Source organism: Dreissena polymorpha, chromosome 3 (assembly GCF_020536995.1).
Source record: "Dreissena polymorpha isolate Duluth1 chromosome 3, UMN_Dpol_1.0, whole genome shotgun sequence".
NCBI lineage: Eukaryota > Metazoa > Mollusca > Bivalvia > Myida > Dreissenidae > Dreissena > Dreissena polymorpha.
This window is the reverse complement of record NC_068357.1, coordinates 121,027,582-121,052,817: the sequence shown is the minus strand read 5'-3', so window position 1 is coordinate 121,052,817 and position 25,236 is coordinate 121,027,582. Positions and strand designations below refer to the sequence as shown.

The following is a 25,236-nucleotide window of genomic DNA, read 5'->3' as shown; positions in this document are numbered from 1 at the left end:
TCTAACACGATTACTAATCGGATATTGCGGGAAGTTATAATGTCTTTAGAAAAACACTTGTCACTTATAATTGACACGAAACACAATTGTATAATAGGTCAATGTTACTACATGAGTTTATGTCTTATGTAAAATGATTATGTCCCTTGTCTTGTATGTGTCAATTAACATCTCTTGTGAGATTCAGTCCCCTGTCCAGTGTGCGTTCAGCCATGTACTGTGATGTCATACTTGCTTTGTCCAGTGAGAACGAGAGTTAGCAAATATACAATATTTGTATTGGTCAGTTCCTAAATCCTAGGGAAATTTATTGCAAATTGCTGACAATTTTTTGCTTTGCTCCCATCCTGCCGAAAGACATACTTGTTTCAGTCTAATATTATTGTGTGTTTGTAATCTACCCATCTGGTGAGTTTTATATTATTTGTATTTTGCCACTATGTATTTGTCTGCAATGAAAATGAATATAAATATTTTGAAATATTGTATTTATGTTTGTAAGGTTATGGCGTGTTTTAATTGTGCATTACCCGACTATACAATAGTAGACAAGTAATCGTCATCGCTATGCTATCATTTATATTGACGTTAAACACATGAGATGTTTATGAAAGGCAATTAATTGTAATACTTATAATACGGCATATTTAAACATACGTGTATTAATATGACAGGCAAATATGAAATTGTCTGCATTAAGTTAATCTAAACAAATTTAAACATCAATCGCCAGAAACGCCCATTGATGTTATAGAGCGTTATAACATATATGTTGCTCTCGAAATGATTGACTTGAGTTTCTTAGTCCATATTTGTCTAAATGTCATTCTGCCATAGATTCACGATATTCCGGAGCAAGCCAATCAAGACTAAAACGTAATATGTATTAACGAGCAGTGTTTTTTTTGCGGTACAGCAGAACATTATTTGCGATGAAATAAAACTTGCGTTTCTATCATTTTCTGGAACTACTTCTTCTCATCTGTTTTTCTATTTTTTAAAATTTATCAACGTGTTATTTGTATGGAAAAACAATCAAAAAGTCGTTTATAGTCGCTGTAATGTTAATATAGATCAACGTCGTAAATAAAATCGTTAGGTGTTCAAGTATGCCCGAGTATATTAGGGTTTTATAAATGACAATACACCGACACGAATCCGGACCGACAAACCCGTTCGGTTAAGACAGAGATTCTGTTTGCACAGGAACTGAGTTCAGCAGTGTCTTTATGATTGTTCAACAATAGGTATTAGATACTTTGACAAATTAATAACGTTTACCGTTGCAATCAAACCGACACTGATTTGAGCACAACTTCAACAATAACGTTCAAGTAGAAAGTGACACATTGATTTGCTTACATGCAATCCCATGTATCAATATTTGAGCGGGCAATTTTATTTTATTCCTTGAAAATAAAAAAAGCTTAGCATGTAAAGGGTAAAAGAAACGAAGCAAAGTCCACACACTTTGACATGACCATAGATCACAACATTAACACCACAACGGCTAAACTGTGTATATTATGTGTGTGATTAATAATTCATCTGCTTTAGTTATACATAATAGTATTTCAAACAGTCTTTATTTCTTACATCTTACATCTCTTTAAATAAGGACAAGCCTATTTAAAAATGTCAGCGAGATAATTTGCTTGTGGGCAGGCTGCCTATCACATTAGTACATGCTTGACGTCGAAGTACCTTTTTCAAAAGCACGACAATGGCATATTTAGATAAAATACATCATCAGGATAACATAAGAACTAGTAGTAATACAATTGTGTTTATATAAACATCGTTCTGGTAAAAACTTTGCTGAATGTATGAGCGTAAAGTGTCGTCCAAGATCAGCCTGTCCATACCGCACAGGCTAACCAGTGACGACACTTTTCGTCTGAACTAGATTTTTGCTAAGAAGAGACTTCTTCAAACAAACAATGATCATAAAAGCTGAAAGTATCGTCCCTGATAAGCCTGTGTGTACATGCAATAAGCCCGGTTTTCCCAGAGCGAGTCTAAAATAATGAAATTTCATAAGAATTTCTGCAAGAACACCATAACCAGTAGGAAAATAGATACTGATCTGTTCATAACATTTACTTGACGGTAATGTCCTTCAGGAACGCATCGCAAATTGTTTAGAAAACAAATTTGATATGCTGAGTTTAACAGGATTGATCGCCATGACATGACGTGGAGCTAGCTGTGTTGGTTATGGTGTCCTCTCTGTGACATCGTGACATGACGTGGAGCTAGTTGTGCTGGTTAGGGTGTCCTCTCTGTGACTTAGTTACATGACGTGCGGCAAGTTGTGCTGGTTAGTGTCCTCTCGGTGACATTGTGACATGACGTGCAGCTAGCTGTGCTGGTAATTGTTTCATCTCGGTTACATTGTGACATGACGTGCAGCTAGCTGTGCTTTTAATTGTTTCCTCTCGGCGACATCGTGACATGATATGGAGCTAGCTGTGCTGGTTATGGTGTCCTCTCTGTGACATCTTGAAATTACGTGGAGCCAGTTGTGCTGGTTATGTTGTCCTCTCTGTGACCTCTTGAAATTACGTGGAGCTAGCTCTGCTGGTTTTGGTGTCCTCTCTATGACCTCTTGAAATTACGTGGAGCTAGCTCTGCTGGTTTTGGTGTCCTCTCTGTGACCTCTTGAAATTACGTGGAGCTAGCTCTGCTGGTTTTGGTGTCCTCTCTGTGACCTCTTGAAATTACGTGGAGCTAGCTGAGCTGTTTATGGTGTCCTCTCAGTGATATCGTGACATAACATGGAGCTAGCTGTGCTGGTTTTGGTGTCATCTCGGTGACATCGTTACTCGACGTTGAGCTAGCTGTGCTGGTTATTTCTTCCTCTCTGTGACATCCTGACATGACGAGAAGCTAGCTGTGCTGGTATGGTATCCTTTCGGTGACTTAGTGTCACAACATGGAGCTAGCTGTGATGGTTATGGTGTCCTCTCCGTGACTAAGTGACACGACATGGAGCTAGCTGTGCGGGTTATGGTGTTCTCTTGGTGACATATGTACACGAAATGGAGCTAGCTGTGCGGGTTATGGTGTTCTCTTGGTGACATATGTACACGACATGGAGCTAGCTGTGCGGGTTATGGTGTTCTCTCGGGACATATGTACACGACGTGGAGCTAGATGTTCGGGTTATGGTGTTCTCTTGGTGACATCTTTACATGACTTGGAGCTAGCTGTGCTGGGTATGGTGTCCTTTCGATGACATCGCGACACGGAGCTATCTTTGCTGGTTATCGTGTCCTCTCGGTGACATAGTGACATGACGTGGAGCACGCTGTCTTGGTTATGGTGTCCACTCGTCGAAGAGTAAGCCGTCGCAGGATATTCTCCATGTTAAATGGTTGCGCGGACTGATTATCGTTATCTAAATAGTGAGGTTTGATATGCCTCGGGATTTAAAGAGAGGTACAGATCATGTTCACAAGGGAAGTAATTTTTTTAAACGGATATAATAATAATTAAAAAACGGCGCAGTAGGGGGCATTGTGTTTCTTACAAACACATTTCTTGTTTTTAAACATACATTTCATGTTCTTTTTATTATAAAATTAAGATAAAAATCATTTATCTACAAAGGGTATACAATCTCTCACATTGAGCTCTAGCAGTATCAAGGGCTAACGCTGGATGATTCTATGATTTTATTTGAAAATGCTGATGATAATCTACATTGTTTGAGGTAAACAATTATTTTTGTACTCACGAAACTTATTGATCACATGGTTTCTAAAGCAAAGATGGCTTCCAAGATGGCAGCCCATAAATTTATAAAATACTGTGTTTGCACGAATTGCGCAAACAACATCTAATTTCGACCGTTTTGGTTAGCTTTTTAATTTAAGGAATGTATAACATATTATTTAAAAAACTACAGCTATTAACTGGTTTTGATGAAATATATAACATGAATATATTATATTAAAACATGATCAAATACACGTTAAATTGGTACACAAAATGTTTGTTTTTGCGTGGGACATTTTCAAGTATTACCTGAAAAGCTTTTTGGATGAAATTAACATGTCAACTGCATATAAAAACCATAAAGAGTCTTAGGAATAAAATGATATATAATTTTATGTGAATATCATCCATGATTATTATATACAAGAAAATAATAGTAGATGGGGCAAATGACAATCTGAAGAAAAAATGCCGAATGTGCATGTTGATATATTTTAAGAAAATATAAATTTTTAAACTTGTTATGTTCACGGATATATTAATTTATTTTCGTACTGATGAGTGCATGTACATTGCATGTAATAAGAAGCTGATTCCACCAACTCATAACAGTATTGTTAATAAAAATAGGAAAACAATATCATATACATGTACTTGTATGCATATAGCTTACGCATTAAAATCCCTCAAATGAAAAACACTGTTGTAAGATGTCATTTAAATTATCCAATAAAACACATTGTTTCGAAACAAAGATTGTTATTTTTACACAAAAAAAATCTGCTTAAGATGTGTATTTCTTTTATTTTTTGGGAGGGGATGAGGGTAAAGTGTCAATGCTGTTTACTAAAACTGAAACACTGCATAATACACAATTGCGAGACAAACTCTTAGTCTTTACTAAATTATGAAGTTTCTATATTGTTCTTGTAACATAAACTTTCCTTTCTTTGTGATTATAGGAAACATATTTCATTCAATTAAGTAAGTAGATTAAATCTAATGTTGTAATCTCTTGAAAGTGATTATTTTTAATAAGTTGTTTTTATTTTTATAAGATCGTGTTCATAATTTAAAATTAGGCAATTGAATGCAATTCTACGAATATTTCTGCATACATTTTAATGTACAAAACCATACAATCACCTTCAATATGGAAATGTGAGCATTTTTTTAAAAGTTATGGTCTAGTGTAGTTTTGAACCAAAGAATCACAAACCAGTCGAAAACATGCGGACCTTTATACGTTATAATGAACATCGAAGCAGGGGATCACTTTTTTGCCTATGTGAAGAAAAGAATCCAGCCAATTATATCAGTAATGACATCAAGCAGTTACTTTCAAGACATTCAAATCGTAGAATCAACTTAGCCATTGGTTTATTACCGACCTACAAGATATGTTTGCATTTTCCAAAAGAGCGGGAGCTTATTCCAAGGAGGTGACGCTAAGAACAGAAAACAAAAAATAATTATACAGAACATACATACAGTCAAACCAAGTCAGCATCCTGAATAAAAAAGACTGTTCAATATACAATCAATAACTGAATCCCGAATATTTTATAAATACGTTATGTATCTGTTCTTTAATAAGACTGTTTATGACAAAAACATGCTACTTCTCTCTTACACGAATAGTTTCATACCTTATTTAAACGGTCATGGCACGATTAAGCAAATCATAATTGAGTAATTAGTACAAAACAACATTGCAAAAATAGTTTTATCATAGAGTGCAAACGTCATTCTTTCAATTAAGACCAATAGTAAAGCACATTTACCATATATTTCGTGTTTTTTTAGTGGGGGGGATTAGGGGCAGATTTTCCCTTTAATTACGTTTAAATTCATGCACAAACCTTGTGATATATAAAGTCTATTGTTAAAAAGTTGTTGATGATAATAAAAGGTAACACAAACTAACAATTAACTCGGCCAATGAAGTACGCGTTTTCTGGACCATCTTGTACATCTGCACAGATGTGACATGAGTATGTTTTTTTATTATTATTTACGTTATAAGAATGCCTCAATATATCGTTCTTATGGCTGTTTAACTTGTGAAATCAAGATATCTTGCTCAAGAAAATCAGTTAGAAAGTCGCGGGAACAACAGAGCTAACTCTTGGTAACAGCATTAAAATTTGTGAAAAAGAAATAAATTGTTCCATTAACGTATTAATGCAGTTAAAATGCTTTTCACACTGCGTGTTTTCTGATTGGTCGTTACCACGAGTATGTTATCTCAATCATTAGGGTAAGATATATCATTTAAAACGACTTATTAAGTTGTTCCCGTAAGTCAGCTATGTCGTCACCACCGCATAGGTACTCCTTTCCTAGACTGGATAAGTCGTTCCCACAAGTTTGTTACATGTATCTCCTTCCCCGCATTATTATTGAAGCTCATTTCTCACACTATTTCATGTATTGAAGCATTTGAAGAAATATACTGATAATCGGATAGGCAATGATTTGTTAAATAGTGTTAATTATCTCGAAGAAATAAGCTTTACAAAATATGCATACTCAATTAACCACTCGAGAGTACTAGTATTTGTTATATAAGAATTCGCTTAATTTATTCTGTATTAAAATAAAGCGTCATGGTTTTATCGACTGTATTTGAAAATGAGTGTCTTGTTTATGCATACAATTCAATAAACACCCGTTCGAACGAAGACGCCAGACATTGTGTAATGTTGTCTTGTGTTACCTAATATAAAGAACAAGGCTATTGTCAAGCAATATGGTCCCCTACCGGCTCCACCATTGTCAGAAATTCCACCATTTTCAGATTATTTTTTTGGTTGCCATACCAACCACAATTTTTTACGTAGGAACAAAATGAAATGACGTGCATAATGTCCATATTGCCATCAATCCATGTTGCAAGTTTCATGAAAAAATATGAAGAATTTTTTAAGTTATCGCAGGATCCAGAAAAATGTGACGGACAGACAGACAGACTGACTGACTGACTGACACACAGAGCGCAAACCATAAGTCCCCTCCGGTTTCACCGGTAGGGGACAATAAAGGTATTATCATTTTAGGCATTGTTGGCAAAACACTTTGTTCGGAATACCTTTATGCCAAAATCGGCTCAAACATAACAAGTAGAATAAGTAGTATGATCTTAAACATGCAAATTTACCACAGTTAAATTGGACATGATGTGTGCCTCCTCCGGTTATAAGCGCTAGTCTTTTGGAAAAAATGCAAACATATCTTGTGGATCGACCAAAAACCACATTTTTTGTTGACGTTACAAATTGTATATCCCGATGTAATAGGTGGGTTGCAATTTCATATTTCTATGCATTTATTTAGATAAAGGAATCTTCACTGAATCGCAAAACATTGACGGATTTTACAAATAAAGTGCCATATGTTAAAAAATAAACAAGAACACTCTACTCATCTCATTGATTTCTGAATTATGAAAAAATCCCAAACTTACCGACACCTTGGAAGTATAATTGGCTTGTGTATTTAAAGAGAGGCGGCGCCTGTGATCAACAACTTTCATAGTAATCAGAATGAGTAAATGCACACCATTGTTGTGTGTGATCAGCTGGACAGGCTACGGTTGTTCAAATCTTTAAGATAAACGTCTGTTAAGATAAACTTAAGTACCAACACATTATTTATTTTAAAGCAATGCTTTTTTTCAAATATTTTCAAATACTTACCAAAAACAGATTTGCAACATATTGAAATATATATATTTAAGGGTTAACAAGTTAGTCACAATAATAATTTCATGGAAAAATCAATGGCCGTTAATAAGTTTTTGAGCACCTAGTTACTGCATAGGGAGCAGAGAAATGCGAGATATGGCGAAGGAAATGGTACCGGTTAATTGTAGGGCAAACAACATTTTTTTAATTATGGTTGTTTACAATTTATTATTAGTTTTCTATTTGATTTTAAAAGAACAGTCTAGTGAGTTAATTTAGTAGAAGTTATGGAACAAACTCCGGTTCCACACATTATTCAGCCTCAGGCGCGAAAGGACTTCATAACTTCAAAAAACACACACGCCCAACTAGTTTGGTTGCTCAACTTAATTAGATTAAATCTACTTACTAAATTGAATGAAACATGTTTCCTTTAATCACATAGAAAGGAAAATATACGCTACAAGAACAATATAGAAACTTCATAATTTAGGAAAGACTAAGAGTTTGTCTCGCAATTGTGTATTATGCAGTGTTTCAGTTTTAGTAAACAGCATTGACACTTTACCCTCACCCCCTCCCAAAAAAATAAAAGAAATGCACATCTTAAGCAGATTTTGTGTGTGTAAAAATAACAATCTTTGTTTCGAAACAATGTGTTTTATTGGATAATTTAAATGACATCTTACAACAGTGTTTTTCATTTGAGGGATTTTAATGCGTAAGCTATGTGCATACAATTATATGATCTTGTTTTCCTATTTTTATTAACAATACTGTTATGAGTTAGTGGAATTAGCTTCTAATTACATGCAATGTACATGCACTAATCAGTACGAACATAAATTAATATATCCGTGAACATAACAAGTTAAAATTTTTTCTATTTTCTTAAAATATATCAACATGCACATTAGGCATTTTTTCTTCAGATTGTCATTTGCCCCATCTACTATTATTTTCTTGTATATAATAATCATGGATGATATTCACATAAAATAATATATCATTTTATTCCTAAGTCTCTTTATGGTTAATATATGCAGTTGACATGTTAATTTCATCCAAAAAGCTTTTCAGGTAATATTTCAAAATGTCCTACGCAAAAACAACCATTTTGTGTACCAATTTAACGTGTATTTAATCATGTTTTCATATTATATATTCATGTAATATATTTCATCAAAACCAGTTAATTGCTGTAGTTTTTCTTTATAATATGTTATACATTCCTTAATGAAAAAGCTTACCAAAACGGTCGAAATTAGATGTTGTTTGCGCAATTCGTGCAAACATAGTACTTTATAGGTTTATGGGCTGCCATCTTGGCTTTAGAAACCATGTGATCGATAAGTTTCGTGGGTACAAAAATAATGTTTTACCCATACAAAAATGTAGATTATCATCAGCATTTTCAAATAAAATCTTAGAATCATGAAGCGTGAGCCCCTCATACTACTAGAGCTCATTGTGAGAGATTTTATACCCTTTGTTGATAAGTGATGTGTATCTTTATTTTTACAATTATAAAACAGAGAACATGAAATTTATGTTTAAAAACAAGAAATGGGTTTGTCAGAAACACAATGCCCCCTACTGCGCCGCTTAAAAAAAAAATATTATTATATCCCTTTAAAAAATATTACTTCCCTTGGGAAAATGATCTGTACCTCCCTTTAAAGCTTGTTACTTCCCTTGTTTTTTTTATGATACCTTTAACCTTGAAGGATGACCATGACCTTTCACCACTCAAAATGTGCAGCTGCATGAGATACACATTCACGCAAAATATCAAGTTGCTATCTTCAATATTGCAAAAGTTATGGCCAATGTTAAAGTTTTCGGACGGACAGACGGACGGACGGACGGACGGACGGATGGACGGACAGTTCAACTGCTATATGCCATCCTAACGAGGGCATAAAAATGTGCATACGCTTAAAAGTATCAAAAAGATCAAAATACATTCACATAACAAGTTAACAAGACTCGTATATCTCAAAATATATCAATATGCACATTAGGCATTTTTCTTTATATTTGTAATTTACCCCACCCACTGTTCTTGTCTTGCAAATCACATTTATATTATAATATTCACATGAAATATTATATATTTATATTCCTTAGTCCCATAGGTATGTATAAATGTAGTAAGGATAATAACTGTATCTAAACTGTTTTTCCGATTCAAATTGAAACATGTTGTAAGGACAAAAACACATGTTTTTTTTACATTTTTTTCATTGATATAGTCATTTTTTTACATACAATGTTTAATTTTTCACCATAAAACTTATTTGTTTAATAAGAATAATATGTTCTCAATGGTTTAAATTAAAAAGCTTACCAAAATCATGGAAAATATATGTTGTTTGTGTCATTTTCGAAAAAACGGCATTTCCTATGTTTTTGGTCGGCCATCTTGGTGGCCATCTTGGATTTAGACCCCGTGGGCATAACATTTTTATTGGAAACAAAACTTTTCTTTTACCCAAGACAATGTAGAACATCATCAGCATATTTAAAAAAAAGGTTCCAGTCATGCACCGTGGACCTCCGTTCCTACTAGACTAATTATTCCCATCTTCAGCTAACCTTTATGTGGCGTAGAGACAGAATGAAGAAGTCGGGTGTTCTGTTCTGTTTCAGCAGTTTGCCTTTTTTTGCATATTAAAACTGGTTTATAAAAATCATACTTTACTGTGTTTGAGCATATATATATATCGTAATAAATAACGTTGACAGTTCGAAATTATATCAGAGAATACACCAAGTCATACTTATGAGTAATCCCTTCCAGAACACTCCTCCGCCTTAAATCGTTGACAGTTCTGAATTTAAATGACCAAACATGTGTTAACCATGTTTGAAAAAATACATATGCGCTTCAATGTCATGCGACCTTGATATTTCGTGCCTGTTTGATAGGTTGAATCTTCGGATTTGCTCTCAAACGATAAACACAAAGATTGACATTTATTTAATAAAAATAAAATGTGGTGCGTTGAGTGGATTATCGATTTATTTTAAAATCTCTGATAACCATTGTGTTAAAATCAAGAGTCTCCCGGAACCATTAAAACCCCTTTTTTTGCTTCAGAACATTTTAAATTGGCGAGTTTTTAAATTGTTATATTACACAGATATACAGCAGAAAGTGTTCAAAAAGATATGTATTACAATAATTGTTATTGATTTGATAGGTCCAACATTTCTTAATATGAACTGAATCCGATCGCAACATAAGTAATCATTCAGTTAAAAATATAATATAATGCTCCTACTATTGTATGAACATATGGGTTACGTTAATGTATAAATTTATGTTAAAAAGCATATCTCAATTGTAAGCTGATGTGTTCGCAGTGTTCAGACTAACAATTCTACCCGTGAATTTGCTCCTGATAGACTTACAACCAGAGCGTCTTGATGCGATTTTTTTCTGCTGAGTTAACTTTGATAAATGCCAAAACACACACTCTGGCGGAAGATAATAAAGATGGGAGAGGGTATCACCCAGGGGCGCTCGCTTTAGACCCAGAGCCATATAAGACAACTTTCACCGCCAACTGGCAATAAGGGTGTTAAAAGAACTGGAATCGTTACTCAAAATGTTTTTGGCGAATTCCATATAATTCCATTTAATTCCATTTAATTCCCCTCGATTTGTATGCATATTTACGCGAATCAACACATGATTACAATCTTCGGCCTCTAGAGTGTTCGCGACATAAATATTGACCAAACGAGACGGACGACAGACGGCGGACAAAATTATAACAGTGACAATGCGTTCATATATAGTTTTAGGCATGCTTTTTACCATTTTGACAGCTGTATTAAATGTTGTTTTTAACAGCCGGCTTTGATAGTTGGATCGTTATTTAAAACCAAAGAGTACCAAACAATACTGATTGGATATTTTATAACATGCATTACGTTTTTGACGAGTATATTGCTCGTGTAATATTATACCATGGAGTTATTAATTTTCAATTGAAAATTTGATTTTTATTTTCTTTTAAAGCTTGTGCGTAAAGTGTCGTCCCAGATTAGCCTATGTAGTCCACACATAATGATCAGGGACGACTCAATCCGCTTTTATGGAAATATTCGTTGAGCAGAAATCTTTTGTTAATGAAAATATTGTCCAAGCGGATAGAGTCGTCCCTCTAGCTGCGGGACTTCACATGCCAATCTGGGACGACACTTTAAACACATGCATTAAGCCGGTTTTCACAGAGCGCCGTCAAAATACAAAACGTATTCCTTGAATTGCATTTTTTTTCACGATACACAGATAATGATATGCGATATGAATACACTTTTGATGCATTCGAGACTGCATTAACTTCATGTTACTTCCTTGAATGAACAAACCCTTTTAAAAATTAAGTAACATCGAATTGAAAAGTAAAAAAAAAAACACGTGAAAGTGTAATTTATTTTCAATAACAAACGATAATTCCAGTATATTTAAACAGTAATATTATGAAAATACAAATGAACTTGCGTATTGTTCAAATTGTTTTATGGGTTCCGAGAGGTCACGTTACCGATCATCTTGGTCCACTTGTATTTTATTTAGAGAATACCTTCTATGTATTTATTTCAACACAGATTGTCGTTTCAAAAACAACGATATTTGGTTTTAGATTCTGGCCCTGATTTAAATTTGAATTATAACGATTACAATTTGAGAGAACTTTGAGTATTTGTCAATGTGATTGATTGATATCGTTTAATGAAAATATATAACACATAGTAATCAGTATCATGTTGAAATAAAAACAACTATTGTTCAAGGATTCTATCGGCACTCTTAAACATGCTCATTAAACTTTGTTGATTGAAAACTCAAAGCTCATAAGATGTTGTTCATAAGATATGCCTTTCGTGTGTGCACATCAATTGGATACTGGTATGTTTTAATGTGTGTGTTTTTATGCCTGGATAAATGTGATTTCCATAATAAAACACGTGTTCTTTGGCAAACAATTTCTCTGGAACTCTTCACATTTTGATACCATGATTCCTTTTTAGATATGAGCCGTGCTCTGTGAAAAAGGGGTTTAATGCATGTGGGTAAAGTGTCTTCCCAGATTAGCCTGTACAGTCCGCACGGGCTAATCAGGGACCACACTTTCCACCTAAAATTAGATTTTCGGTAAAAAGGGACTTCCTTTAAACGTAAAAATACCATTTAAGCGGAAAGTGTCGTCCCTGATTAGCCTGTGCGGACTGCACAGGCTAATCTGGGACGACACTTTACGCACATGCATTAAGCCCAGTTTTGTCAGAACATGACTCATATCATAACAGCGAAAGTGTAATTGCTGATTAGCCTGTGCGGACTGCATTAGCTAATATGGGATGACACTTTACGCACATGCATTAAACCCCTTTTTCACAGAGCACATCTCAATATTTATTTGTTTTAATCAATGTATAAATACATTGGTGGAAACTTAATCGCCGCATTAGGCATGGAGTCGCCCTCAGATGTTCTTAACGACAACAAGCATGATTTTGTAGCGTTCTCATCATGCAAATGCACCATCAACTGAAACAAGCGAAAGCGTGAACAGTAATTGCAAAATTATAAACAATCATGTATCAACCACAACCAACATCATATATTAATTCATTATGTTTTACTGACTAGTTGTAATATAAGAAAAACAAATACTTAATCCACAGCCACAGCAATATATCAAATAAATCATACACCGTTTGACTGACGTTGTTGAAATACCATCGTTCAGCAATCAACATCCCGCAGACTGACATCATTGTATTCATACATCTGCTCCTGCACCCACTGATAATATCCGTGCTGTATCTTGCAGACACTGGTGGTTCCAATAGGGTATCTTTCTGTTGTTGGTGGAAGGCTGCAAAAAAAAACACATTTCAAGAAAAAAACACACTTTTATTTGATATTTACGGTAAGAATTAACGTAAAATGTAGACTCAAACGTGTGACGTTAGCTTGTTGATTTAAATTGAATGTTTAATAAATATAAGCTTTTGGAAATCATTTCAAACTTCGCACAGCAGTTATAGGAAAGTAACCATTGGACAATGCTGACTAAATAATGAGGTGAAAACTATTAGTATAAACGTTTTACAAAGAATTGCCTGGTGCTAACTGACTTACATTGCTTGCCCGGCAGGATTGCAGAGAAAGTTCATCTTCTCCTCGCAGGAAACGGACACTCATCTGTAGGCCAGAGATTCGGACATGTACACGCAATACCGGGCGCCGTCCTCCGAGGTTCCAGTACCAGAAGTGGTTTCCTATTTGGTGAAGTTGAGCGCCTTCTTGTCGCTCATCCTCTTCCAGTCCTTGGGGTTCAACAGATCCGTGATGTCAAGCCAGAACTTGCCAGGGAAGAGTGTGCTTGGCAAAAGAACAAGTCTTAAGTGTCATAAAGGTATTGGTTTCCGCAAAAGCAGAAGTATATTTTGAATTAGAAACCTTGTAAAATACATAATCTGGTACCATTGTTCCAATCTTGTTGCTTATTATAAAATAATCTTTGTTCACAATGCATATATGTATCTACTCTACCTTTCATTCTACGTAGAGCGCCCTCTGCCACAGCTGCCATGGACTGGGACACAGGGGAGAGGAGATGCCCTCCCAACACCTCGCAGTACGACTGGCTTAATAATAATAATAATAAACATGATCAGAAGTATTCTAAATATATCCCACTCTTCATTTAAATACTTATGATCGGCAATGTTCGTTTATTATGACGTAGACATTCAACTGTTGTTACCGGCAACCCGCACTGTAGATGTGATTATATATAGAGTTTATATGATGCCGACCCGGAACAGCGCTGATACACTTAATGTTCGATAGACTTCGAAATGTTGTTATTTTTTGGAGCCGAAAGACCAGTGAAAATAATTCAGTATACTGTGAAATTGAACTAAATGTAATGAAATGTAAAATTGATTTAGAGAGGCATTTGATTTACTTTTAAGTTTGAAAGGGGGTTCACGCCGATTCTCTAACTACTTTTACCGATTCAATTCCGAGTTCTGTACATCGGATAACATTGTTTCTATAAGAAAACGGTTTCTGCCAAGTTTGTTTTTTCGAAAATATTTGTTGGAAAGGGATTTAACTGATGGCATACTATGTATATTAATTACATTGAATATGTCACCAAAGATGTAAAGTATGGAAATATTCATCACCACGCTATTAAAATATCGCCCCATTGGTGCAAAAAGGCACCATGTGCCATTTAATTTCATTGGCACATCTTTTTGCACCAAGGGGCGATGTATTCATGCATACTGATAAGTGATTTTGCCGATCTCGATTTCTTTGCTTTCACGCATGACACATTTACGTACACAATCGTGTTTTGTCATAAGTTGAACGAGCGTCTATCACAACAGACGGATAAAGTTACATAGCGAAATTGAGTGAATCATTGATGTCCTTACCATGGCCTCTATCCACGCGACATTTAGGGCCACTGTACGGTAACATCCGTCTGAGTGGCGACAGAAACCGTCTGAACACACAGCGCCTCCTGTCGATGGTAATTATAAAGTAACACACATGATAGAAAACATGAAGCGTCCAAAACGTTATGTCTTTAGTCTTGTGACCATCCAAATGACATTAGTATAAGGCAAATATCAATTAATGGTTGTACATTCGATAAAACATACAATATAATACAAAATAACTAAACACTAACACTGAATGTCTTCGAATAGGTATGGGGAATGCAACGTAAATACAAAGTACACGGCTTTTACACCGGTTTAAAAGCTTGGTGGGCGTCATGCCTGGTCCAGAATTTATAACTACACGTACTTATACAATATTACGCATTAAATACAATTATAAAGTTTACAACATATTATGTTGTCTTTGCATACACCTCGTATTGCAAATGTCTGCATGTTATAAGGTCAATACATCTATTGGAATCTGCATCAATACAACAGAGTTAACTAAGCCTGTATTCGCAAAGCATATGTTTTTAGTCATTTTTGCAGATTTAGATTAAAGGCGCATCAACGTTTCAAAGAAGTAGTCGTCGCATAATGGGTTTGTATTCATAATTCGTTTGTGTTTGATTCATGCATTTAATTGCATGATTTAAAACGTGAGTGATTCAACGGCTGACCGACAGTTTAACTGGTAAATGTATATAGATTATCTATATTAGATAGTATATCTAGAAGTTAGCTTTTATACATTGCTTGTCATATTTAAAATGCTTCGGAGCGCGTGTGTAAAGTAATTTAAATTTCATTATTCAAAACCTCATGTATACGTTACATGCCGTATATGCTCTTAAAGATATATGTGTTCGTTAGCAATATTTTATTGTAATTGTTTTGAGTCATACATATTACAAAACACTAATACAACATTTTCATATCGGTAGGCTTTTCTCCGCTTTTTGAATGTTATCATGTTTGTTTTTGGTTAAATAAAACTGTAATTGCGCTTTTCTAACTGCCTCTTTAAACACACTATCAAAATCATGTGTTTGTTTTATTTCTAGTGCTTTGCAAACATAAAAACGCTTTTAAATTGGAATGAGTGAATTGGTTCACCCAAGATATACGAGTTCTGTGTGAACGCTTGCGCTTTTTCCCACGGCCGACCGAAATAAAACGCGCTTATTTAGAAAACAACTTGACATAATTATAACATACTGCATTTCTCTTACACAATGTAGACATCTATTGGTTTTATAACCCGAAGTTTTTGTATCGACAGTTCAAAGGCTTTGTGACGCCATCATGTTTAAAAGTTTAATACTTGTTTTAGTTGTATGTATTTTCTTGAATTGTGAAAACAATCAGTCACCTGCTATAAGCATTTCATAAGCAACGTTCAATATAATCCGAGAGCTTACGATTTAACTGTATACGCAACAATCAGACTTAAGTATTCCATTAGTTTCATTTACGCTACATAAACAAGAGAATAATTAGTGAAACATATAGTACGAATATTTTAATAAACATATTTACATAACCGGAGTTGTGGGTCTTTTATCTAAATAATGATATGCTTAACTTTAGCCGAACGCGACTCAAACTGTCCAGCCGAATGAAACGTGATAAAAACTTTAACCAGCATGCGATATTCGTCCAATTGATATATTGATTCAATTCAAGCCGGGGTTATGGCTCTTAATAGCAAATACATGTTTGACTTGTGTCGCGAATCGCTCAAAATGTAATGCAGCGTGGGTGATGAAATATTTAAAACATAAATTACTATAAAGCAAACATAGTTTTAAAAAATGTGTATAGAGAAACCTCAAGTTTCATCAACAGGAGAGGCACATTTAAACACTTCTATTTGTTTGGTAGAGCGCTGTTCTACAAATCCGTTTGATTTTCGTGACTTGTGTAGGCCATTGTTATTAGTTGTTTCTGCCCTCCCCCCTCTACAATTGATTCACGTAGGAAATTTTTCTCTTACTGGCATAAGTATGTGCATTGAGTTCTGACTGCTTAAAGGGATCTCTTCACGTTTTGGTAAATTGACAAAATTGAAAAAAGTTGTTTCAGATTCGCAAATTTTCTGTTAAGTTATGATATTTGTGAGGAAACAGTAATACTGAACATTTACCATGTTCTAATATAGCCATTATATGCATCTTTTGACGATTTAAAAACCTGAAAATTATCAAACGTTGCAACGTGAAACGATTGAATAATTTGGAGAGTTCTGTTGTTGTCGTTTAATTTTGTGAAAAAACGAAGATTGCTTATATAAAGTATAAAATACGTCTCTTATAGATACTTGGCAGGATGGCCGAGCGGTCTAATTGGTTTTTACTCCAGGACTCCAGGGGTCACTGGTTCGAGCCCTACTGCGGGCTACTTTTTTTTCCTTTTTTTAATTTTATTCTTGATTTTTTACTGGAGCTTTTTAGATCCAATGTTTACATTTATCAATATAAAGCATTTAATGACAAACTTCAAAATATGCCAAAATCTGTGAAAAGGCCCCTTTAATATGCGTTCCCAGGAACAGTTTGTGAGTAAATTAACTGACCGTAAATAATGTATTCATATGTAGTAATATATTCAAAGATTTGGAAATTTCACACCGTTGTTATTATTTATAATATGCGTTTGCCTGTCCATTTTACGGTCATGATTATTAATAGTTTTTCTCTCAAATATGTACGTACTGGATATATTATTTTAACAAATACTGATCACATTCAGATCACACGTCTTGTTTTCCCGGAGAAACACATAATTTATATGTAGGTTCTGGCGAACTGGTGTTTTGTTCAGATTTCTGTGGGAAATAAATACGAATAATCAGCAGGAGACATGTCAAGTGTAATAAAACAAATTAGTTTTAGCACCGTTTAATTTTTAGAAGTTGTTTGTTTGCACAATGTATTAAAGGCACGCTGACTACAGTCGCGCTGTTAAAGGCAATAAGTGATTTATATGCGTTAACTTGGGACGGTTGGGGACATATATTGTCTTATTTGTAACAAATTCCAATCAAAGCGCTGAAGGCACTGAAGATGTTCGCTATTGCATAATTGAACGCGCAATTCATTTTTGAAAATCAATCGCAAGTTTGAAATGAACACACGCCATTCAACTTTATAAAGTGTGTGTCATAGCGCACGGGTCGAGTTTTGTGTGCACTTTTTATCATCCTTATTATTTCATAGAAATAACGAAGACAAAATAAAAACAACATGCTTTTTGGAAGTTCTGAAAGCATAGAAAGTATGATGAAAATGGTAATGATAACTTAATATAAAGAAAATTTGCAGTCACCATCATATTAAAGGAATATTTTTTCTGATATCAAATGACTATCTCACCAAGAATATAAATTCATAATGAAAGTTCCGTGTACAACACTTTTGATTTTTGACACCATATACAAATTCAAAATAAACAATAATATTCGTATCTTGTATATGGAGGAATAAAAGTATATAAACATTGCTGTTTATGCTTTACTTGTTACCCGAGCATTTCACACGGTGTCAACAACGCTAACATAAACATAGGTATAGAGCACTAAAGCGCTTTTAGGCGTAGCTGTTTCAGTTTTCATCTTATCGCTTTTACATAACGCCAACAGACACGCATGAATATTTTCGAATATTTAATAAGCTAATTCGAGATACAACCTCTGAATTTTTGCTACATCACTGCGTATGTGCTCAATTCAAAGGATGTAGCACTGTTCAGTGTAAGAAATTCCGGACTACTCTCTGTATGCTCAAACGACACAAATTGTGGCCCTGTTACAATTACGCGTTACAATCCATCTCGCAGAGTTTCACTTTCGCCTCCAAGATGAGAAAACAATCATTAGCGATATAGGATAGTGTCACAATAAGAGAAAATCGTTGAATTATAGTACCACAATGTTTGCCGTACTTGGTCAGCACGTCTGGAAATCATTCCTTAATGTGTGGATAGGCTGCCATTATTAACAAGTTTGCTATTTTCAATTCAATTTTGTATCAAAAAGCATTGTTCTTAAATGTGGCATTTTCAATTCGCAATGAGATTTGTAATGACCCTCGTCATGCGAAAATGGGTCTTATTCCATATGCGCCCATCATATAAATAGCCCACTCAGCTTTCCCTCCTTCTGGTAAGGAGAAACATAACATATTGAGTGATTTTAAAGCGAACAGCATCGCCTATGGCCTGACTGCGCAAAAGCACATGTTGGGTTTAACAAACGCTTGCCGAAACGCATAAGACCCATTTTCGCATGACGGCGCTATTGACGTATGATTTAAATGTGTCGAAAGAAAACTGCGTTTTAATCAAATATAAACATACGATATATTTCGATAGTGAAGAAAGATACTCATAACAAGGCATATGAGGACACATATGAAGTGCTCTCCCGTAGTATATTTTTTATTTACTCGCACTAATGTGTGGTTTGACAATGCTAACACACATTTCATGCGGTGAATATGCAGCTTACAAGTGAAAAACACAACACAATAGTTTAACTTTTGTTTAATTGTATTTAATTATTTAAAAAAGAAATTGCTAACTTATTTTTAAGTCAGCGTATACGCCGACTACATTTTTAAAAGACATTTATTGTTATAAATATATTTAATATAATATATTAAGTTGTTTTCGGTTTTAGCGATTAAAAAGCATTTTCGAGGTTGCCTATAGTATGCCTGTAGTAATTGATGAACTCATATCCAACTGTCTATGTATTGAGAACTGTGAATATAAACAAGCTTAACCTTCTACTAACCTTCTACTATTGCATTTGTATTATTATTATAAATTGTTTGTTATATTCGGGTTTAGCAATTATGAAACTTTTTTTTGTCTATCGTATCGCTGAAGTTATTGTTGAACTTATGTTCAACGTTTTATAAATTGAGGATATAAATAAGCGTCAACTTTTTTCCGAATCTCTCAATTTACGACCTGTACTACGTCATTGAGTTGTATGCGAGAGCGTAACCTATTGCGTTGTTATAACCCGTAAACTTTCCTTTGTTTATCGACAGGCGCATCTATTAATAGCCTAATATCATGAATGCCAAAACACCCGCGAAAAAGAACCACGTGACCAAATAGGACGCAAAACGCAAATACCATGCGACTACGACTTTTATTATGTAAGAACGCTCCGCAATTCCTTTGAAGCCGGAGTCTTGTGATTGCTTTTACGTAAATAATTGACCTCTAACTGAAGTAAGCAAAGGAAACGCAGCACCTAATTGACCCATTCCTTCTATGTGCGAAGGAAGATTGAATTTTACTAATATATGGTTTGCCTATTATAACACACATTATACTGCGGCAAATATGCGACTAACAAGTAAAAAACACTATAATTAAACTTTTGTTTTGAATTAAGTTATTTAGAAAACAAAATTTCAAACCTTATTTCAAAACAGCAGGACAACATTTTTTAGAGAATATTATTGTTATATTTAAATGTTTTTTAACAGTTTCAGCGATAATGACAATTTTTTTTTATGTTGTCTATCGTATCCCTGTAATAATTGTTGAACTCGTGATCAACGTATTATTAATTGAGACCTGTGAATATAAACAAGCGTAACCTTATACTATTGCGTTATTCTCACACGGACTCCCCTTTGTTTATCGCCAGCCTCAGATTTATGAATGAGCTGAGCGAAAATACTGCGTCACGCACACGCAGCAGAAAGTGGACTATTTTAATCATTCATAAACAATCTCCTCCGCGACATGTACAATACGATCATTGATTATTGATTCTTTTCTATAAAACACCGTTCGAAAATATTGAATGTAACACGATATTAATATAATGTTTCCATTTGTGAATACACATAATTGGAGAACTCAAACCTCTTGCATAAATTATACAACTCTTTCTTGCGCGGATACGCAAGCGGGTATTGGGTTAATCATACCTTGGCCGTATCGACCTGAATTTCACATCAAGCACTTTAGACGGTCGCTAAAGCGACCATCTAAAAAATGTTTAAATTGTTGATGCGTTTAGATCAAAACAGGTAAAGTTTTCACGATACTCTTGTTTTGTTTTCATATATCTGCATACCAGTAGTGCACAGTTTATGTATCAAAATCGCACTTACAAGTAGTTATAACTTAGTTTGATTTGGTACTTGAATTTGATATTAACGTGCTACACTTTAAATTAGAATGTGTGATATTGTTATGATATTCTCCAATTTATTATGTTTATAGAGTTTAGAAAAAATGGGTTTAAAATTGCAACAATGTCTTGACTAAACAGTTTGTTGAAGCATAATTAAGGAACATGTTTTCGTTATTTTTCAAAAATATCAATAAAATATTAAATATGTTCAAAAACAAACTATTATATTTTTTAATAATCTGAAATAGTCTTATAGCAAGAAAACATTGACTAAAATTATTAGCATGGATTTGAAACCGTTATTTTTGTGAGCAAAATCTAACGCGCTAAAACAAGCATGTTAACGTTTCATAATACTCGTATTTCCAAAAGTATTATAAGACAGCCTACTTGTTTATCTTTCTATTGATGATTATCAATAAACGACACGATACAGTTAACATTTGCTTAAGCTGGATTGTTTTCTATTTTGTTTTTATAGAATGAATACATTTTGTTTTCAATAGTTGCCCATTCTCTTCATAATGGCCATTTTGTCAAACTGCGAACAAGTCCCTTTAATGAAAATCCTCAGAAATGAGTCAGTAGCATAGAAGCACGGATGCGTATCGCGAGCAAAACTAGGGACCCGGGAATGCACGGTTTTCATACCACATACTCCTAGCGTCATTTGCCTCGTATTTTTCGTAGAGACATGTTGACGAAGTGTTTGTTCGTGGCAGTGTTCTGGATTTTGAGAGCGAATGGTAATAAAAATATACTTTATTTGTTAATTTTAAAATATGTCTGTTATTAAAATATTCAATCTTGGTGAATACGCTTAATAACAAATAGAATTTCCACAAATGTGTAACAGACATGTAATAGTTGTATGGATTTAATGTTGAATGCTTTTTAGGTATACTAACTGTGCGGAACTTCCAAGACCTAGAACCGAAAGGTTTGGCAGGAACTCTTTCCGCTACTCTGCAGCCAGTATGTGGAACTCTCTGCCGGACATATTCAGACAGTGCTCGTCCTACAACAAGTTCAGGTCCCTGATCGACCAATGGAATGGACCAGATTGCAACTGTTCTGCGTGTGCCCGGTAGGGAGCGCTGACATGCTGGCTGGCCAGATACAATACTACATAGCATTATGTTACCCTGTACTCTGTAATGCTTATCTTTTGTTCATTTTACCTTTGTCTTTTTTTTTCATTAGCTTGCTATTAGTTGCTGTATTTGCTTGCTGGTATCCATATGTTTTGTATTTAGTTTTCTACTATTATTTGCTAGCAGTATCTATATGTTTTGCTTTTAGTTTGCTATCATTTGCTTGTTTGTATCTATATGTTTTGCCTTTAGTCTGCTACTATTTTGCGTGCTTGTATCAGTATGTTTTGCCTTTAGTTTTGCTACTTTTTGCTTGCTTGTCTCTATGAGTCTAGTTTCCCTCTAGTTAGTTTTCCTCTGCGGGACTAATATGCATGACTGGCATTATGTATGTAGAGAATGTTTCTGCTCAATCCTTTGCTGTAGTACCATATATTCAAGTGTTAAGTTTAGTTCTATTTTCTGTTTTAATCATTTTAATTTATTTCTAACCAAGTTCTTTCAAACTTATGCAATAATGTGATATACATGTATGTAACGTGTTATACTTTAGCCTCCTTCTCCAGAGGATGACAAAATACTATGTGTCCAAATGCTTTATATTCATGTTATAGAATACACACTGACATTTGTTATTTTAACCTTATTGTACTAAACCTATGTAAATATTCAAGATTAATGATTCTAGTCAGATTATTTTATTATATTTAAAGCTATAAAATAAATATGCTGTTTCAAAATCTGTATCTACAGACATCTATGCTTGAGTACGTTCAATTTTAGCAGTTTGCTCGGTTGCTTGTTTTGTTTGTCTAATTATCTAAATAATTAATTGACTGACTGGTTTGATAAATAATCGATTTCGTTATCCAATGTTGTGCTGCCATGTATTGCTCATTTTGTCATGTTAAACAGTTTTAACTTTTTTTTAAATAATATGTCTTACGTTAGGTAGTTGTATACTATATGTGCTATTGTGTTATCATGTAAATGTTGAATTTATAAGTCGGTTTTAAAAGCTCTTCAGAGCTTGTGTTTATATGTTTATATAACCGACTTTATAAATAAATATTACTTGACTTGACTTGACTTGACTAACGATCGTCATATACAGCAGTGAGTGCATCTTTTTGCACCAGACGTAATAACAACGTCATGCCGTCATGTCGTTATATCCCGGGCGGGAAACACTAAAAAGTTATTTTAATAATTAAAATTTAACAACCCACAATCAATGCTGCTGTATATACAAAACATACTGCTGTTATTAATAATATTTATATGTTTTTGCAATTGTTCTATCTGTTTACGTTGGATAGGAACACCATTATAAAATAGCCTCATTATCATCTTATAGAAATCCTATGAATTGGCCATATATCTGTACGTGGGTGCTTTTACAAATAACGCTCGATTCTATTACCAGGAGGCGCTGTGTGTCCAGACGGCTACTGTCGCCACTCGGACGGATGTTATCGGACAGTGGCACTTAATGTCACTTGGATAGACGCGAGGGTGAATACTCTATAACTTAACACTGCAGCCTTTTTTAGTTCATAACACGATTTAATACTTTATATACAATAAGTTTGAAAAGTGATGCACTTATTTATTTATGTCGATGACTCGAGCGGAACAATGTTTTTGTTTGGAGTTTATTAAAGTAAACAGTTGTGAAACAGGTATTTGCAACTTTCTTGTAACTTAATGAAATGAAACAAAAATATTGTTATAACGAGTTTTATACTTGTTTATTACATACATCAGTTCACATCATATCATTTTTTAGTCATACTGCGAGGTATTGGGTGGGCATCTCCTTTCCCCTGTGTCCCAGTCCATGGCAGCTGCGGCAGAAGGCGCTCTTCGTAGAATGAAAGGTAAGATGGTAACATAGTTGAAGAAACAAACAGTGGTCAGTAATTGAATATAAATTGTAAGTATCGCACATCAAGGATTTATTAAACTACAGGAAACTTTTCATAAGAGAAATTGTTGTCAACATTCGCAAGTCTTATGTTAAGACAAGTAACTAAATGTCTGTATAATATAGAATATATACACAACCTAACATAATGATACAAAGGTCAATGCCAAAATTTTTTGTTTCAATTATGTAGAATAGTGCTGGGTTTAATGGCTTTTCACATAAAATAAGCTATTTTAATCGATTATAATTTGCATAACCTTTATCTGCACGCATATCATAAACTATATCACAAACTCTAAAATAATTCAATTATCATTCTTGCAATCGGAAATACTATTGTCCTCTATTGCCAGGCACCATCTTCCCGGGAAAGTTCTGGCTAGACATCACGGATCTGTTGAACCCCAAGGACTGGAAGAGGATGAGCGACAAGAAGGCGCTCAACTTCACAAATTGGGACACCACTTCCGGTACTGTGACCTCGGAGGAGGGAGCCCGGAATTGCGTTTATATGTCAGAGTCTCTGGACTACAGATGGGTACCCGCCTCTTGTGTTGAGACGATAAATTTCCTCTGCTACCATGCCGGGTAAGCAACGTAAGTAATATTTGTGCTTCGAGAAATTATTGCCTTTAAACGAATGCATCATTAACTGGATAACAGTGAATGTCATTTAAAACATTTGTCTTCGCCTGGCTCGACACATCAAACATCATGTTTTTTTATATTTTGCAAAAAGTTTGAAGCAATTGGAATTTCATTTTCAGACTGCCACCAACTACAGAACGATACGTTGTTGGTACCACGCGGGTTTATAAGAGGTATGGAGGATGGATCAACGAAGACATGTACGAACGTAGGGACATCAGTCCAGCAGCCGTGGACTGCTAAGAAAATTCACTTCAAATGTTTCGTCATAAATTCTTAATAATTACTTTTTATTGTTCTGTTTCTGATAGCAATATGCAACCATTAATTAGCTCTTTGTATTGATGTGTTTGCGTATGTGAATTTGGCTGTTTCGACGTTTTTAATCGTGAAATGGTGTTATGCTAATTTAAAAACACTTTCCCTTGGCAAGCCTAGCCGATTTATGTATAACTTCCTTCTAAAATCATGATTGGCGGGGTAGGGGGGATAAAGCTGTAGAATTAT

At 34.5% G+C, this 25,236-nt stretch overlaps 4 protein-coding genes across 6 annotated transcripts in view; 2 read left to right on the top strand and 2 right to left on the bottom strand.

Moving 5' to 3' along the window:
* The window catches only part of LOC127871243 (snaclec 1-like), a 301,714-nt gene that overhangs the window by 180,769 nt on the left and 95,709 nt on the right, over positions 1-25,236 (bottom strand). The gene's annotated exons all lie outside the window — the stretch shown is intronic.
* LOC127871240 (leucine-rich repeat-containing protein 74A-like) overlaps positions 1-25,236 on the top strand; it is a 317,610-nt gene that overhangs the window by 207,546 nt on the left and 84,828 nt on the right. The gene's annotated exons all lie outside the window — the stretch shown is intronic.
* The window catches only part of LOC127871242 (perlucin-like protein), a 207,435-nt gene continuing 195,467 nt past the window's right edge, over positions 13,269-25,236 (bottom strand). Inside the window, exon 5 of the mRNA XM_052413991.1 lies at positions 13,269-13,303. The gene's annotated coding sequence lies outside the window, so the exon portion shown is untranslated. The remainder of the gene's footprint in view (positions 13,304-25,236) is intronic.
* LOC127871247 (perlucin-like protein) lies at positions 21,687-25,096 on the top strand. 2 transcript variants are annotated; one of them, XM_052413998.1, is made up of 6 exons: positions 21,723-21,803; positions 21,956-21,997; positions 23,578-23,666; positions 23,941-24,031; positions 24,435-24,678; positions 24,849-25,096. In XM_052413998.1, the coding sequence occupies exons 1-5, from the start codon at positions 21,752-21,754 to the stop codon at positions 24,671-24,673; spliced, it is 513 nt and encodes a 170-aa protein (XP_052269958.1). In that variant the 5' UTR covers positions 21,723-21,751; the 3' UTR covers positions 24,674-24,678; positions 24,849-25,096. The 2 variants fall into 2 exon arrangements, with proteins under 2 accessions (XP_052269959.1, XP_052269958.1); XM_052413999.1 differs by lacking the exon at positions 21,956-21,997 and having other exon boundaries at positions 21,687-21,803.